Genomic DNA, 14,436 nt, shown 5'->3' with positions numbered 1-14,436 from the left:
GGCTTCACTTTCATCTTCTTTCCAACCCACTTATGGCTTGATATTTTCAGTTTCCCTGTTTCTTTTGTTGCATACGGTGGCGGGAAGGGAAATAACAAGGTGATTCTGTTGTTTCCAAATATCGAAAAATTGACACACATTTGTTGAAAAGAAAGGGCTGTTGCAATGAAAATCAATCCACACGGGCGATGGTTTGGAAGGGAATGCATGGTGTGAAACAAATTAGTTGCTGCCAGGTGCAAAGTGTCTGGTTAAACAGCCACTCATGGGGCTATGCTCCCATTCCACAGCCCCCTCTGGTGCAGACCCAGACAGTCACCATCACAGCTGTCTCCAACTCCTTACCAAGTGGCATCTCCACCACAGAGGTCCCTGTCGTCCCAACCAAGACCTTCATCTATGAATCTTCAAAGGTAGGGGCTCCCGCACCTGCTCAGCCCAGATCTGTCTCAGTTACAGGCAATCAGTTTGCATGGAAGAGATATCAGCAACAGGTCTGGGAGGACCAGGCAGGGGGCTCCAGAATGAATATGAGGCAGCACTGCACGTTCCCTGGCTGGAGCTCAGGTTTACGTTATAAAAAATTCATTCTCTCATTCTCGGTCTCTCAGGTGACAGATGACGGGACAGACGACAAAGATGGCACAACTGTGTCCAGCTCCAAGACTGTTACCTCAGAGGCCACCAGTGGCACCACAGTCACCACCACTACCACTCACATCTCAAAGGTCAGCAGTATGATCTTGCTCTTTGTTTATGTCATTTTGATTTATTTTATTTGCAATTCTCAATTCTATTTTCTCTTCCCTCTACCAGGTGGTGAAAAGCGGATCTTCGGAGACTCGTGTGGAAAAGAGAATCGTCATAACTGCAGACTCTGACTTTGACCAAGAGAAGGTAAAAAAAAACCTCTTTGCTACACTCTGTCCATGAGACACAACAGTGATGGACAGAATATTAAAGGAATAATTTGACATTTTGGGAAATACCCTGATTTGCTTTCTTGCTGAGAGTTGGACAAGAAGATTGATACCACTCTTAATAGGTCCAGTAAATGTGGAGCTAAAGCCAGGAGATGTTTAGCTTAGCTTAGCGTAAAGAATGGAAACGGGGAGAAACAGCCAGCCTGGTTGTGTCCAAAGTTAAAAAGCCTACCAATATTGTTACTGTATGTTTGTTTCAAGAGTAAAAATTACAAGTTCTTGGCTGGGAGCAGTGATGTCGTTGAGCCAGGCTAGCTGTTTCTTTATACTTAATAGTTAAAGGCTTTATAGTTAAAGGACAGACTTGGGAAAGGGATCGATCTTCTCATCTACAGTCAGGTCAGCAAGGGAATAACACACACCTGGCCATGGAACAGCTGAGCAGCCAATTGTCCCATTACTTTTGGTCCCTTAAAAAGTGGGAGGCACATATACAAACTGTTGTAATTCCTACACCGTTCACCTGATTTGGATGTAAATACCCTCAAATTAAAGCTGAAAGTCTGCAGTTAAAGCTCATCTTGTTCGTTTCATTTCAAATCCATTGTGGTGGTGTACAGAGCCAAAAAGATTAGAATTGTGTCGATGTCCCAATATTTATGGACCTGACTGTAACTCTCAGCAAGAAAGCAAATAAGGGTATTGTAAATGTCAAACTATTCATTTAAGGAAGAAATGGGACAATTGTGACTTAATCAATTCATTTCAAGAGTAATACAAGTGTACATGATATGTGTCTTGCAGGAGAAAGTTGGCGGAGCATCAGCATTGTAACTGAATTGCCGCCCACATTTACTCCACCTCTGACATCCCTTCTAGAGGGCTGTACTCAACACACAGTGACCAGCTCTATCTGCGCACACATATCCAAAAAGAAATATCTGCACCTAAACTAATGGATAACGGAGTAGAAAAATCGTAGTAGATTTTTTTTGTTGTCTTTTTTTCCCCCCATTGAGCTGTTCATTGTAGGTAGAGGACGGCTGCATAGTGCTCCAGTTTTCAAATGCTTTTCTCATCCAGGTGTAAAAAAAAAAAAAAAAAAAGCTTAGTGAATACACTTCCATTGGTTAAAAAAACAGCATTTTGAGTTAAGTGATCTCAGTTATGTTTGCTTTTAAATGCTTTTATTTTCCTTATGGTTTTTACATTGTTGATTTTATACAAATGTACTGTTTCCATTCTAGTTTAGACACCATTATCAGCATTTATTCCCTTGGTGCTGCTAGGGGAACGGTAAGGCTACATTCAAGGGAACTTTTTTGTTTGTTTGTTTATTGTTGTTTACTTGTCTATTTAATTCAGGAGTGACATTTTTGAAAAAATTAAATGACATACCTCGCATCAATATGTGAACAAAGGTAATATATGCTTAAATTTGGACAGTTGTTTGGTTTTGCTCAATGCTCAGGTACAAAAACATCAATTATTTTCTTCACTAACCAGCCAAGAACTGGTAGCCTACACATTATTGTAAAGTTTGAATTAAAAATGGATCTATTTTGAAATATTTCACTATTTTATAGAATTGATGATTTTATAGTATTTGTACAAATTTAAGGTTTTTAAGTTATTCACATCCATCTGCTCATTAAATTGTAGGTTACCATTGTGCTGTTTACTGGATTTTGACATCTCTGTAAGACCTGCTAACCTGCCTGACATCCTGAATCATTCTTATTCGTTTCCTCTTGTAGTCCACCAAGTTTGTCTAACATTTAACAATTTACATTTGACAATGAAGTGCTTCCCTCTGCCCTGTGTTTTGTTCAGTAGCAAGTCATAATTTCTTTGAATATATTTGGTTGATAAGGAAAGTTTTACAAGCTTTGGTCTGTTTATCTCAGGTTTTGATATTCTTTGTAAGACTACAGACCTCCTTGATTGTGTGAGGAATGTCCATATATGTATATTCACCCCAACTTTAAATGTACATTTATGTTCAGCCAAGTGAGGTCAGTAAATACAAGGCTTGTCTGTCACAGTGACCATGTGTAAGAGGTGAAGGCAGCTGTCCCAGTATATGTGGCTTTTCTCTCATAGGAGCACAAGTTGTTTTTTTTTTACATTTATGTTCTACTATACAGTAATTTATTTGTAAAGTAGGACCTGTCTCATGTGATTTGATGTATTGTGATGTTTTTCAACACGAGCTGGTTTCTAGGCTTCCACTAGAGATGTCACCATGTTAAATATTGTATTCATTATCAAGAAAGTTTGTAAAGCCTTTTTACCGCATAGTCTAAGTAGATTGCTCTCTCACTTGCCGTTTCCTGTACTTTTACTTAGAAGAGAACATGCTTAAAATATATACAGGTCCCTTTTAGGTAGCACCATTTATCAAACTTTTTCAACCCACAAAGCTATTGGTATTGTAGCTACACAGAAAAACAACAAACCTCTCCTGGAAGAAAATGTAGAATTTCACTTGAAGAAAATAGTTTTTAGACGATGGAAAATAATGTTGCTTTGTGACTTATCCCTCTTTTTATGAAAAAATAAAACATGCATTATTTAGCATTTTGTCTGTGTGTGAAGCATACAACTTAAAAGTATCAATAAGATCTTGGTAATAAATAGATATTTAATGTGATTCACTTGTTCCACAGTACAAGTTCAATCAAGACCAAACTCTTTTTGAGAATCTCACATCCGTCTAGATTGTAGTAATTACCATAATGTAAACATGATGAAACTACAAATACAGAATTATCAAGAAAATGTTGTTAGTTGCCCAAACAATCAAGTACATACATAGCCAGCAAAATAAAATACTACTACTACTTTGTACTTTCAATGTTGTATTCAATGTTTATTGGAAATAGCACCTGACCATATTAGCACATATTGCTGTTTTCAAATAAAATCCTTCATTTTAACAGAAAATAATCTCATGCAAAATCTATTCTGCAGCACGAGTTAAAATTAGTCAATCGTCAATGAAAAGTATAATCTGACTGACTGTATAACTGATAAGGCAAACCTGTAACTTTTCCTGTTACATTCAATCACCTGCAATTAAGAAACAAAACACATTGTAGCTTTCATTATCAGAGTTAAAGCCACTTGGAGAAACTACCCTAAAATGTGAAAAGATGGACTGACAATGACAATTAATGTTCAAACCTGTATCAGGAGAATGACCCTCATTACATGTTTGTAATTGTACAGAATAACAATGTGAGGAAATGTCTGAATCTGAAAGTGTCAACACAGCGGCGGGTTTGGGGAACTGTACAGGCATTCACTGAGACTATATAATCCAATGCTGTAAACAACAAAGTCTTTGAGTCCACTGTCTTCATTAACCCAGGAGTTTTAGCGAATGGTCTTGACTGGGCTCTTGAAACTTGATGCAGCCTGAAGTTGGAGTTGATAAGCCATTGGGTGAATTTTGAAACCATATAGCCTGAAAAACAGGAGGAGGGGGGAAAAAAAGAAATACAATCACTTCCTGGACACTTCCTTTTTAGGTCAACAGCTGAGTATTGAATGACACTTTTTGATACCAGTGCCAATACGACACCTGGGATTTGGTACAGATATCCTAACAAACAATCTAAAATGAAAATATAAGTGATAAGAAAAACAATAAGACATATCTGACCAGGTACTCAACTCAATTCCAACATTTAGTACTTTGCAGATTTTAAAACTCTGTGCTAAAGCCGCATTTTGGTTGGTATAATAAAAAGAAAGTATTAAGCTAGGTTCAATATCCAGCCCTACTGAGATCTCAGGAAAACTTGTCTTTTGATCGACAATCTCTTAAAACAAACTAATAAAAAGGCATGTTACTGCGAGTTAAAGTCTACACTAACAATAAATAACAATGGCGTTAGATCAAACACACCTTGGCACAAACTGGTTGGCTGGTCGTTTTGGACGATACTCTGGGTGCACCATGAACAGCATGTGGGGGAACCCTGTCCCAAAATAGGCTCCATCTGTGTGGTGGTGTCTGGAGGATTTGGGGGTGTAAACATCCATGCACTTTGGGCAATAAAGCTTCACCATTGCTTCTCCGGGAATGTCTGACAAACCTACAGCACACGAGATGGAGGATACGTCTTCAAAGCCGCTGACACAGGTCAAAAGTGCAGCGTGGGGTTTGTGTAATAAAAGAAAGAAACTGTTTAATGTGAAGGTAAAGAAAAGTCATACTTACCAATTGGAAGCATTGGCTGATTCTCACAATAGACTCTGGGGCAATACCCAAAATCCCCTTGTTGATACTTTTCCAACTGCGGAGAACACCATATTTAGAAATCACTGTTAATCTTCGTCACAGAGCATGCAAGAATATGAAGATGTTAGGTAACAGCACCTACCATCTGTGCAATGCCTCTGTTTGTGAGGATGTAACGTGCATGTATCAGCCCATAGAGCATCTCTGCCGCCTGCTCTATTAAGTCACTCTGATTGGGGTTATCTTCAAGTTCTTCATCTGTCAAATCAAAATGATTTAGTCAGTAAAGGCGTTGACTCTACTATATATCATTTCACGTGGGAACTGCTAGTTCCTCGATATCCTCACCTGGCTCCAGGTCAAGAATCATGTCCAAAGCCTGGCGATAGTGAGGCACCTGCTCATTCAAACCTGTCAGGTTAAACTTGTCCTGTATGTAGTCTTCATCAACCTGTAACACACGATTGAAAGGTGATGAATAGCTATTAATGGCATTAACTACTGTTGGAACAGCACATTGCTACAGCACACGGATGTGGAATGCATTAGATAAGAGCTTAACAGGATTACTTCGATGCTGCCAATGAAGTAACCAAGGAGTTAAAATTAGAATTGGATTGTGTGAGTGCTAACCCATCTGGCAAACCAGAGTGAGAAACACCAATGCCTATATTTACAACACAATTCCCATCATTTTTATTTTAAGTGATTTTCCTTTCACATGCCTCTCTCTCTGTGGTGCTTTTTGAGTGAGAATGGCTCATATGCTTCAGTGGAAACGATAAGTAGCAAACAGGGAAGTGGCTTAACAGGCAGCGGTTGACTATGACACTAAAATGTCAAACCACCGAATGACACACCTTACTGGCAAAATGATTACTTGTGTCAAATGTAGTCTTAATGTCCAGGTATATGTTCAGCGCAATAAAAACGTGAGATGTACTGCTAAGATAAGATGAGGTAAGCATTTATTCATCCCCAGAAGGGAAATTCAGTTGTTGCTGCAGCACAAGGACATAATAAGTTACCTGTGGATTTTGGATAACGCTAACGTTAGTTTTATTTTGTGAGATGCAAACTTGTGGTAAATTTAAATCGAGGCTTCCATCGAAATCCCAGTGTAAGACTAACCTCACAGAAGAACTCATTCCCTCTCAGTCCACAAAACCAGGATATCCAGGACACCTCCTCTGAGCTGCTCATCCTCCTGACAAATCAAAACAGTGTTGCCCTAAACCAGGGTTCATTTTGCACCCTCAACGTCGGCTAACACACCTAAATACCGGCAGTGCATTTAATACAGATACAGATGTATATTTTACAAAACACCGACTTGACATTTTATTCCACCATACATGCAACCACCTGACCCATTCACCACGGGGACTTTGAACAAAAATGTGATTTTATTGTAGATATAATTTACCTTGAGTTTGCGTCTGTAACCTGCTGCCTAACGTTACGTTAGCGCTTGACGAGGCACTAGCTTGCAAGCTAACGTTCGTTAGCGTTCACTCGCACAGATGTGCGGACATGAGTGATTGTAATGGCAATATGTATTAAGTGGCACCTTTCTGCGTGAATAGCAATGTTCACAGAAAGTCACTTTTACTCACCCTTCTATATTAGTTAACACATCAACTTGCAAGCGTATGTTAGTTTATCCCGGCTCCCCGGATGAGAAGTAATGTTACGTCTTCCGGTCAACCAGACCTTTCAAAATGAAGTTCCTCATGACGCATGTTCTCATCTACAGTCTATGGTTCTCATAAGCTTCAACAGCGAAAGTTAACTTCCATCCATCCAACCGCTTATCCTGCGTACAGGGTCGCGGGGGCCTGGAGCCAATCCCAGCTGGCGAAAGTTAACTTAATATGTATTAAATGTTTATTTGATGTAAAAACAGGAACAAAATACACATGTATTTCAATTCACTTTTTAATGAATTTGCAGCAAAACTATAATGTAACGTTAGGTGACCTTCATTCAAACGTTAATGTTGTGATGGTAGTATGTTTTTGTTAACGTTATATATTGTGGTATTTTGTCTGACATGGTAATGGCCACTCTCATGCAGGTTCCATACATAATTTGGCTATGTTTTGTATTTAACTAAGCAGCTAGCAATATCATAGAGTAATTAGAAAGCATTAAGTTGCTCATAATGTGAGAATATCTGAACTGTGGTCATAATCACACAAGACAGAATGCACAAACATTTGGTGTAGATTCAATTATTTCTTTGAAAATTGCACAATTCACAATATGTTTGGTGTGTTTTTTTCCAATTGACATGAATTTCAAAGCATTTAGATGATGTGTAAATCAGAAAAAAAAAGAAGTCATATTGACAGGCATTCCCTGCTGAGATGGAGAGCTCCTTCAGGGCAGGTCTGAAAAGGTTTTGCGACGAGGTGGTCCAACATCTTTAGCCTCCTGCTCCTTTCCCTTGCTTTCAAACATCAAGATCCTGTGATGAAGAAATTTGCATGTCAGCTTCTATAGATAAGACATTACTGTACACTTGTAGTATAGAGATTATTTTTTTTATTTGTATTAAACAATCATCAGATATCTTGGGCACTTGTTTTACGTACTTTAGGTATATGAACATTTTCTGATTAAGGCTTAAGGCCATCAATATCACAAGTAGCTTCATGCAAATGTTTGACCATCTATTTATTGTTGAATAATTTTGTGGCTTTATCCCCCCTTAACTCCAATGCTCCTGGAACCCAACTTTGGATTTTCACCCATTCTCTGAATTACCCAGTACTTACAGTTTTAGAATTGCGTTTCTTTTGCCCAGCATCATATTCAGGAAGTCATTGTAGCTGATAGTGTCTTTCGATGTCCCTCCAACCACCTCTGCCATCATCTTTTTCAGCTCTAAGTGAGTCTTGGCCAGTCCGAGTTTTTCCAGCATTCGTTTTAATCCCATTATATCTATAATATTGACAGTTAAAGTAAATAAGTAAAATGTGCTTATGTTGGTCTAAAATATAAGGCTTTAAGACCAGTGCAATTTTACCTATTTCTCCTTTGTCATTCAGATCAAACTCCATGTATTTCTCTGTAACACAAGCAAATATAATGCCATTTCAAAATGTATGATGTATGTGCAATAAATATTAAAATCACTACCAAAATGATTGGTAGCCCTTGAATACTCACGTTTAAACATTTCAAGCTTTGAGCTAAGGTCTTCCTCTTCAGCATACTGGGGATCTGAGAGAAAAGCCTGGGGGAGTGGTAATTAAATAATACCAATAAATCTGATTTTATGTTATTGGTATCAAACAGGAGTCATGTTTTTGTGTGTAGCACAAAAACATGCACAAAGGCACAAAGACATCAACTCACCTCATTGATAGAGTTCAGTTTTTCTTCCTGTTGAGACTTTAAAATACCATATGCTTTACCTCCTGTGAAATAATATACAAGACATTATAAATATAGTCAAATGACAAACAGACATGGCAGAAAAAAAGGCAAACTAACCTTGAGCAGTGTCGTCCATTTCTGTGCACAGTGCCGAGAGCCTGCATGTGAAAGTAACTCTGAGTGTGTGAAAAGCTATGATGGCGTTTCTGTATATTCTGAGCAACAGGAGGAAGTGAAGTTACAAAGTTTCAGTTAGCATTAGTGAGGTTCCTCGTAGTATTTAAGGCTGCAGCAAACATGTCATGCCACATCATACCATTCACACACAGAGCCTGCATTTCACCAGACATAGTGTGGAAAAGCACTGTTGTATTGCTCAATAAGAGAAGTTTGCATACAGGATACCTGCTATGTAACGGCCAGGATGGGCTCAGTCAGGTGTATAAGCTCTGATACAGTAAACATGAGAAAGGGATGTGTCTCAAAAGTGATGCGTCTCAACTAGTGTAAAAATACGATGACATTTCAATTAAGGAAGGAAGAGTGATACAGCACATAGATAAATACACATTACTCTGCAGAAATAATCTGCTTATGAGGCAGGTTTGAAAAAAAAACCATATAGTTTTGCAAAGTTTTATTATTCAGGAAAGTTTTACTAAGGGTGAGGTTTTTCTTTTTCAGGAAGGCCCCGTTCACACTCCTGTTACATACACGCACAACTGGAAGCTGCCCAGAACAGCCACAGTCAGGTCTGCCAGCCGCTGTGCAGCTGCACTGGAGCAGCACTTTCTCCACTCACATTTAATTATGACTTCAATAAATAACTTGACAAGGAATTTTGCTCTCATGGCCATTAGTCAATTTGGTGTAATGTGCTGTTCTTGCCACATGGTGGCTCTGTTGGCCACTTAATAAGGTAAATGAAACGACGAATGATTGTACATGTAGTTTCATATTGAGACTTCTGTGTAACTTGGAGAACTGAGACTAGGTGGAGACAAAAAAAGTTTATAAGAGAATAATCTTTTGTCCCTCCACACAGCTAAAACACACAGAAAATGGCACTGCGTCTCCTGCTGTTAGTTCTGTTATTAGTCATATCAGAGTGCAGAGGTGAGTAGGTCATTGAGTAATGTCTTTACCAGATTGTAACAATGAATATCTTAAATGTGTTTTCTTTTCTTTAAGTCACTTGAGATCACTTATGATCTTGAATTATGGACCTCACATTTCTAATGCTGAATGTTTTACTGTACACTATCTATAAACCCTTGAAATGATAAGTACCCTGAGTCTTATTCTTCTCTCTTGTCATTTCAAAGACAGCTACGCAGAGATCCAGGTTGTTGCTGCTACTCAAGAAGAGGATGTAGCTCTCCCTTGTTTTAATTCTAGTTTGATGAATCCAGGGAGCTGCTACAGAGTCAAATTGATAAAGTATGCCGCAGATGCCAGTCAGATGAAGGTAATCTTTGCCAGGCCTGAAACACCCAAGATCCAGGATGCTAAACGCATTAAATGGGGATCTGGTGGAAATGGCCAAATGTCTTTTTTGCTGACAAAATTGCAAAAATCTGACGAGGGACTGTACAGCTGTGAAGTCTGGGTAGGCTGGGACTGCATACTTGTCAAAAACATATCTTTGAAAATGAGAGGTAAGATTAGGCTACACATTATTTTCTCCTCATTCTCATTCTTTTACAAATAAAATATTAATTATATAACATTAAAGTCCCCTCTTTCAGAATGCAAAACCCTTCAAGCAGTAAAGGCAGCGCCCAGCACACCTGTTTACCTGAACTGCCCAGTGAACATAACATCAGGACAACAAGGATCCGAAAACATCTCCTGGGTGATGCTGAAAGGAGGCAACCCTGCAACAGTCAACACTGAAAGGTTTGAAATGACTGGGACATCATTAACTATCCAGTCTGTGAATGCCAATGACAGTGCTTGGTACAGATGCAAGTACATGATTGGACAAACTCAGCGCTGCTTTGACATTAATCTACTGGTCCAAGGTAAGATTAAACCATTTGAAATTACATTGGAAACAATTTTAAGTCCTAAGTACCTTTTCTTTTTTTTCATGAAGTGGAAAATGTTGAGCCTACAACAGTTTCAGGTATAATAAAAAAAACTACCTCTTTAAATATTTTAAATCTTAATTCAATTGCATCATCAATTAACGTCCTGTTAAATGTGGTGTTGTAATTGCATAGATTTGCTTCCTATCTTCCTTAGCACTGACAACAGGGGAGATTATTTGGGAAACCAAGGAGGAAGGGAGCAGTGGGACAGTTATTGCCATTGTGGCTTCAGTCATCATTGGGACTGCCACAATTGCTACGCTGATAGGATTATTCATTTACCGCAGGCGCAACACCCCGTGGCACCCACCAGGTTTGTGTCTGGAAGCTATTTTTAATTCGGATGGCAATGCAGTGTAGTGATGCTGTCATAGCTTTGTGTTCTGTTTTTATTCAGCTGCTGCTATAGACACTGGTGGTTATGAGGATGTGGGTCTTCCATGTTCACAGGGTGAGCACCCCTTCATTATTTCACTACATTTATTAGTCCAGCCATAGTGACCTTTCCTGCTTCGTTTACACTGACATGGTTTTAATCTTATCCTTACAGATTGTGCGAACCAACGAGTCAACAGTCTATACCAGCAAGTCCAGGATGAAAGCATGTGTACTTGTAAGTAGTGATACTATTATGAATCCATACTTTAATTCTCGTCATGTTGAAATAGCCAAATAACAAATTTCTCTCCTTCATTGCAGTCCATTATTAATCCTTTCCAGTCTGTTCAAGAGGAAGATTTTCTTTACTGTCTTATCTGGATAGCCTGCTTGCATTTATGCATTGTGTAAAAACATCTACTCACCTGTTAAGTGTCTTGTGAGGAAGAGTGACTGACTTGCTGTATAGTGAGCAACATGGATAATGCCACAGACTCTTTTTTCTTAGACTATTGGAAAGACAATTCCTTATTACCCTGTTTGTATTCACATATATAACCATCTTTAATATTTTAAATGAAATCGTGACATGTTTAAAACAATTATTTTTTATCCAATTTGAATAAACATATGTAAGATGATTGATATGATAATCATGTCGAATGAGTCACTAACACTTATCTATTTTTCTGTCTTTATTTTTAGTCTATTGATGGTTGAAATTATAGTTTACATCGAGAGAACACTTTTATTTAGCTTTAGTTTACAACCTGTAATAAATCATAGAAACTGTCAGTGGTTGTTACAGCTTCTCTTTTGGGTTGTCTTTGCTGGTGTTGTTCCTCATCATTTGCATCCTGAATGTCCTCATAAACATGAGTCTGTAAATAGGAATAACGGAGTTATTACATTAGGATGTATAAGCTTGACAATAAGAAAGATCAAAAGTAAAGCAGATGTTTTAGCACACTTATATTTTGTCTCTTCTTACCATTTCAATGCTTGACTGTTCATTTCCTGCAAACAGAAATGTAGGACAACACCAGTCATTTGGGTATTATTAATTTTTTTTAATACAGTAGTTATAGTGTAGGTTGGAAGTGTGGTTCCTTAACCAGATTCAGTACCTGCATCCTTGTTGTGCTTCCTCTTCATGTACACATAGAGTCCTCCGGCAGCTATACATGTCAAGAGCCCTAGAGGAAGGGCTAACCACGCAGGTGTTTTCAGAACTGTAGACATTAAATTATTATAACTTTCCTTCTCTTTACTCTGAAACAAGGGTGTATTTTGTCTTATACGTGGGTTTTATTCAGAGAAAAAAAGCAACAATTGCATGATGCATACTTACAGTTTACAGTGTGCCACTTCTTTGATGCCACCACATCACCCTCTCTATGCGCAAAGCAGGTTAATTCATCTGATGTCATTGACGAAACTGGTAGAAATAGTCTGTTTATGAGAATGTTATTGTCAGTCATTAAACTGCTCTGCCAGCTATTGTGGCCTCTCACAGACCAAGTTAAATTGAAGTATTTTTCACATTCTTTAGCGCAGGTGAGCACACAAGTCAAGGTGACATTATCTCCCCCTGACCAGCCCTCTGAAATAACTGTAAAGACAAACATCAGAGGAAATGTTTTAACAGCAGTGATGCAAAGTAAATGTAGCACAATTCATGCTCTGTTTTGGCACTTAGTGAGTTTTAACACTCACCATCGAGGGTGTGCAGCTTGATTTTGTTGAACACCTTTTGCTGACCATTGGACTCTGAACACTGGTAGTCCCCAGCATGCAGAGCACTCACTCTGCTAATGACCAGTGATGAGTCTTTACTCTCGTGGAATGGCCCAGTTTGGCCTTTATAAGGTGAGAGAGCTGGTGAGATATGGTCTGTCAGTGCCCTTCCTTCCACAGTCCACTCCACTCTGCCGCCAATACCAAGAGAGGAAGTACTGCTGCAAGAGAGTGACACTGACTCACCCACTGCAGCAAACACTTCCTCTATGCCATCTAGGGGAAAGGAAGCGCTGATTACACTTTGTACATCTTAAACCACATCTTTCATTTGGAGTATGCTACAAGTGGTGTTTAGTACCTTTAACTGTTGTTGTATAACTGATAGCAGCTTTAAAAGTGTCATTCTGAGTTAGCTGGCATTTCCATTTTCTGTGATGGTCTGTCAGTCTTTTTTTGATGATCAGTTTAGAGAAGCATTCAGAGTCTGTTTCAAAGTGAAATCTATTTCCATTTAATGGTGTATTATCTTCAGTACTCCATTTAATATGTATCCCTCTGTTGTTACAAGCAACATGTCCTTTGTATGTATTGAGGAAACACTGAAGCTCTATTGTGTCGTCTGCAGGAGTTCGTCTTTCAGTAACTGGTGAATGAAAAAAAAATCATGTGACTACTGTGATATACTCATAAGGTTATTCAGGAATGGTTTGAGGTACCAGGACAAGTCACTTACGCTCAAGAATCTGGAGCGAAACACTTGAATTGAGTGCTCCACTGTCACAAGAGTAAAGTCGTGCATCATCGAGTACCAGGGGATTAATCTCCAGAGAGCAGTCCTTTAGTAAGCCAAGCCTGAGGGAGTTTGGAGCAGTTACCCTTCCAGCTGTCACCACCTTAGTAACTGCACCAAACATTTCAGCCATGTTCCAGTCAATAGAGGAGCAGGATTTAATAGAAGGTATGCTGCATGGCAAAGTAATAGCATCTCCTGATAAGGCAAACATCACCAAATGATCTGTTGGAGCAGAAAACAAAACATTTAATTTCCCAAGCCATTATTTAATTCTGTCAAAAATCTAATTTACCATTGCCAGAACAATGTTCACAAACATAAAAACTTAAGGTATGGGAAGTTGGTGACCCTATCATCGACTTAACATATTCATAACCACATTCATACATTATCTTCACATTTTTGTCTGTCAAGTCTGTCTTGAATTTAGCTTTTAAGCATTCAATATAATTATTAGTATTTTAATGGTAAAGATTTTAATCTTTAACAATGCCTCAGGTAGTACCTCAATATTGTGTACATATCGTCAGAGAGATGCCAAAATAAATATGCAACAGAGAACAGTATTAACAATAGAACATATTCTATTTTTATAATTACCAGATGACTGAAGTCCAGCTGCTGCCTGTGTAAGAGAAAGAAGACAGACGCTTAACAATGAAAAATAAGCCATCCTTCTCTCAGAAGATGTTCTTTCTTGCAAATGACCCCGCTTATTGCTAAATACTCTGATAGCAGAAGTTTTTCCATACACATTTTCAGGAAATGGCTTGAATGCAACTCATGTTTTGTTTAAGACAAGCCCATGAGAGGAACCCATGTTCATTTTCTTTTGTTTTTATTCTTTTATAGCCTGCATATATAGTATAAAACCGA

At 38.5% G+C, this 14,436-nt stretch overlaps 5 protein-coding genes across 22 annotated transcripts in view; 2 read left to right on the top strand and 3 right to left on the bottom strand.

Annotated features, from left to right (window-relative positions):
• LOC119897772 overlaps positions 1 to 3,503 on the top strand; it is a 35,251-nt gene extending 31,748 nt beyond the window's left edge. For 15 of the 16 annotated variants that reach the window (XM_038711718.1, XM_038711721.1, XM_038711719.1 and 12 more), the window contains 4 exons: positions 291 to 413; positions 612 to 728; positions 817 to 897; positions 1,728 to 3,503. In XM_038711718.1, coding sequence (XP_038567646.1) covers positions 291 to 413; positions 612 to 728; positions 817 to 897; positions 1,728 to 1,757 — 351 coding nt within the window. In that variant the 3' untranslated portion in view covers positions 1,758 to 3,503. The remainder of the gene's footprint in view (positions 1 to 290; positions 414 to 611; positions 729 to 816; positions 898 to 1,727) is intronic. The other variant, XM_038711722.1, reaches the window with a different exon arrangement.
• A 268-nt stretch (positions 3,504 to 3,771) lies between these two features.
• On the bottom strand, positions 3,772 to 6,930 carry LOC119897779 (casein kinase II subunit beta). The gene is made up of 7 exons (XM_038711733.1): positions 6,789 to 6,930; positions 6,304 to 6,379; positions 5,521 to 5,623; positions 5,315 to 5,430; positions 5,152 to 5,227; positions 4,837 to 5,026; positions 3,772 to 4,392 (listed from the first exon to the last, which is right to left on the bottom strand). Exons 2-7 carry the CDS (start codon positions 6,373 to 6,375, stop codon positions 4,302 to 4,304), a joined length of 648 nt encoding a protein of 215 aa, XP_038567661.1. The 5' UTR covers positions 6,376 to 6,379; positions 6,789 to 6,930; the 3' UTR covers positions 3,772 to 4,301.
• Positions 6,931 to 7,094: 164 nt separating this feature from the next.
• On the bottom strand, positions 7,095 to 8,900 carry LOC119897780 (allograft inflammatory factor 1-like). Its single transcript, XM_038711734.1, has 6 exons — positions 8,674 to 8,900; positions 8,536 to 8,597; positions 8,347 to 8,413; positions 8,204 to 8,245; positions 7,953 to 8,118; positions 7,095 to 7,642 (listed from the first exon to the last, which is right to left on the bottom strand). Exons 1-6 carry the CDS (start codon positions 8,690 to 8,692, stop codon positions 7,555 to 7,557), a joined length of 444 nt encoding a protein of 147 aa, XP_038567662.1. The 5' UTR covers positions 8,693 to 8,900; the 3' UTR covers positions 7,095 to 7,554.
• Positions 8,901 to 9,508: 608 nt separating this feature from the next.
• LOC119897777 lies at positions 9,509 to 14,300 on the top strand. 3 transcript variants are annotated; one of them, XM_038711731.1, is made up of 8 exons: positions 9,514 to 9,672; positions 9,882 to 10,214; positions 10,305 to 10,580; positions 10,655 to 10,684; positions 10,804 to 10,962; positions 11,047 to 11,100; positions 11,200 to 11,262; positions 14,164 to 14,300. In XM_038711731.1, the coding sequence occupies exons 1-8, from the start codon at positions 9,618 to 9,620 to the stop codon at positions 14,169 to 14,171; spliced, it is 978 nt and encodes a 325-aa protein (XP_038567659.1). In that variant the 5' UTR covers positions 9,514 to 9,617; the 3' UTR covers positions 14,172 to 14,300. The 3 variants fall into 3 exon arrangements, with proteins under 3 accessions (XP_038567660.1, XP_038567659.1, XP_038567658.1); XM_038711730.1 differs by lacking the exon at positions 14,164 to 14,300 and adding an exon at positions 11,349 to 12,000 and having other exon boundaries at positions 9,518 to 9,672; XM_038711732.1 differs by lacking the exons at positions 10,655 to 10,684; positions 14,164 to 14,300 and adding an exon at positions 11,349 to 12,000 and having other exon boundaries at positions 9,509 to 9,672.
• Positions 11,710 to 14,276, bottom strand: LOC119897776. The gene is made up of 8 exons (XM_038711729.1): positions 14,161 to 14,276; positions 13,501 to 13,782; positions 13,126 to 13,410; positions 12,744 to 13,040; positions 12,379 to 12,639; positions 12,155 to 12,259; positions 12,019 to 12,044; positions 11,710 to 11,908 (listed from the first exon to the last, which is right to left on the bottom strand). The coding sequence occupies exons 1-8, from the start codon at positions 14,231 to 14,233 to the stop codon at positions 11,786 to 11,788; spliced, it is 1,452 nt and encodes a 483-aa protein (XP_038567657.1). The 5' UTR covers positions 14,234 to 14,276; the 3' UTR covers positions 11,710 to 11,785.
• Positions 14,301 to 14,436: the final 136 nt, after the last annotated feature.

Source organism: Micropterus salmoides, unplaced genomic scaffold (assembly GCF_014851395.1).
Source record: "Micropterus salmoides isolate LMB-PRFRI ecotype aquatic unplaced genomic scaffold, ASM1485139v1 Ms_hic_scaffold_11, whole genome shotgun sequence".
In the NCBI taxonomy this organism is placed as follows: Eukaryota; Metazoa; Chordata; class Actinopteri; order Centrarchiformes; family Centrarchidae; genus Micropterus; species Micropterus salmoides.
Note: the sequence above shows the minus strand (reverse complement) of the source record. Positions and strands in the feature narration are given on the sequence as shown.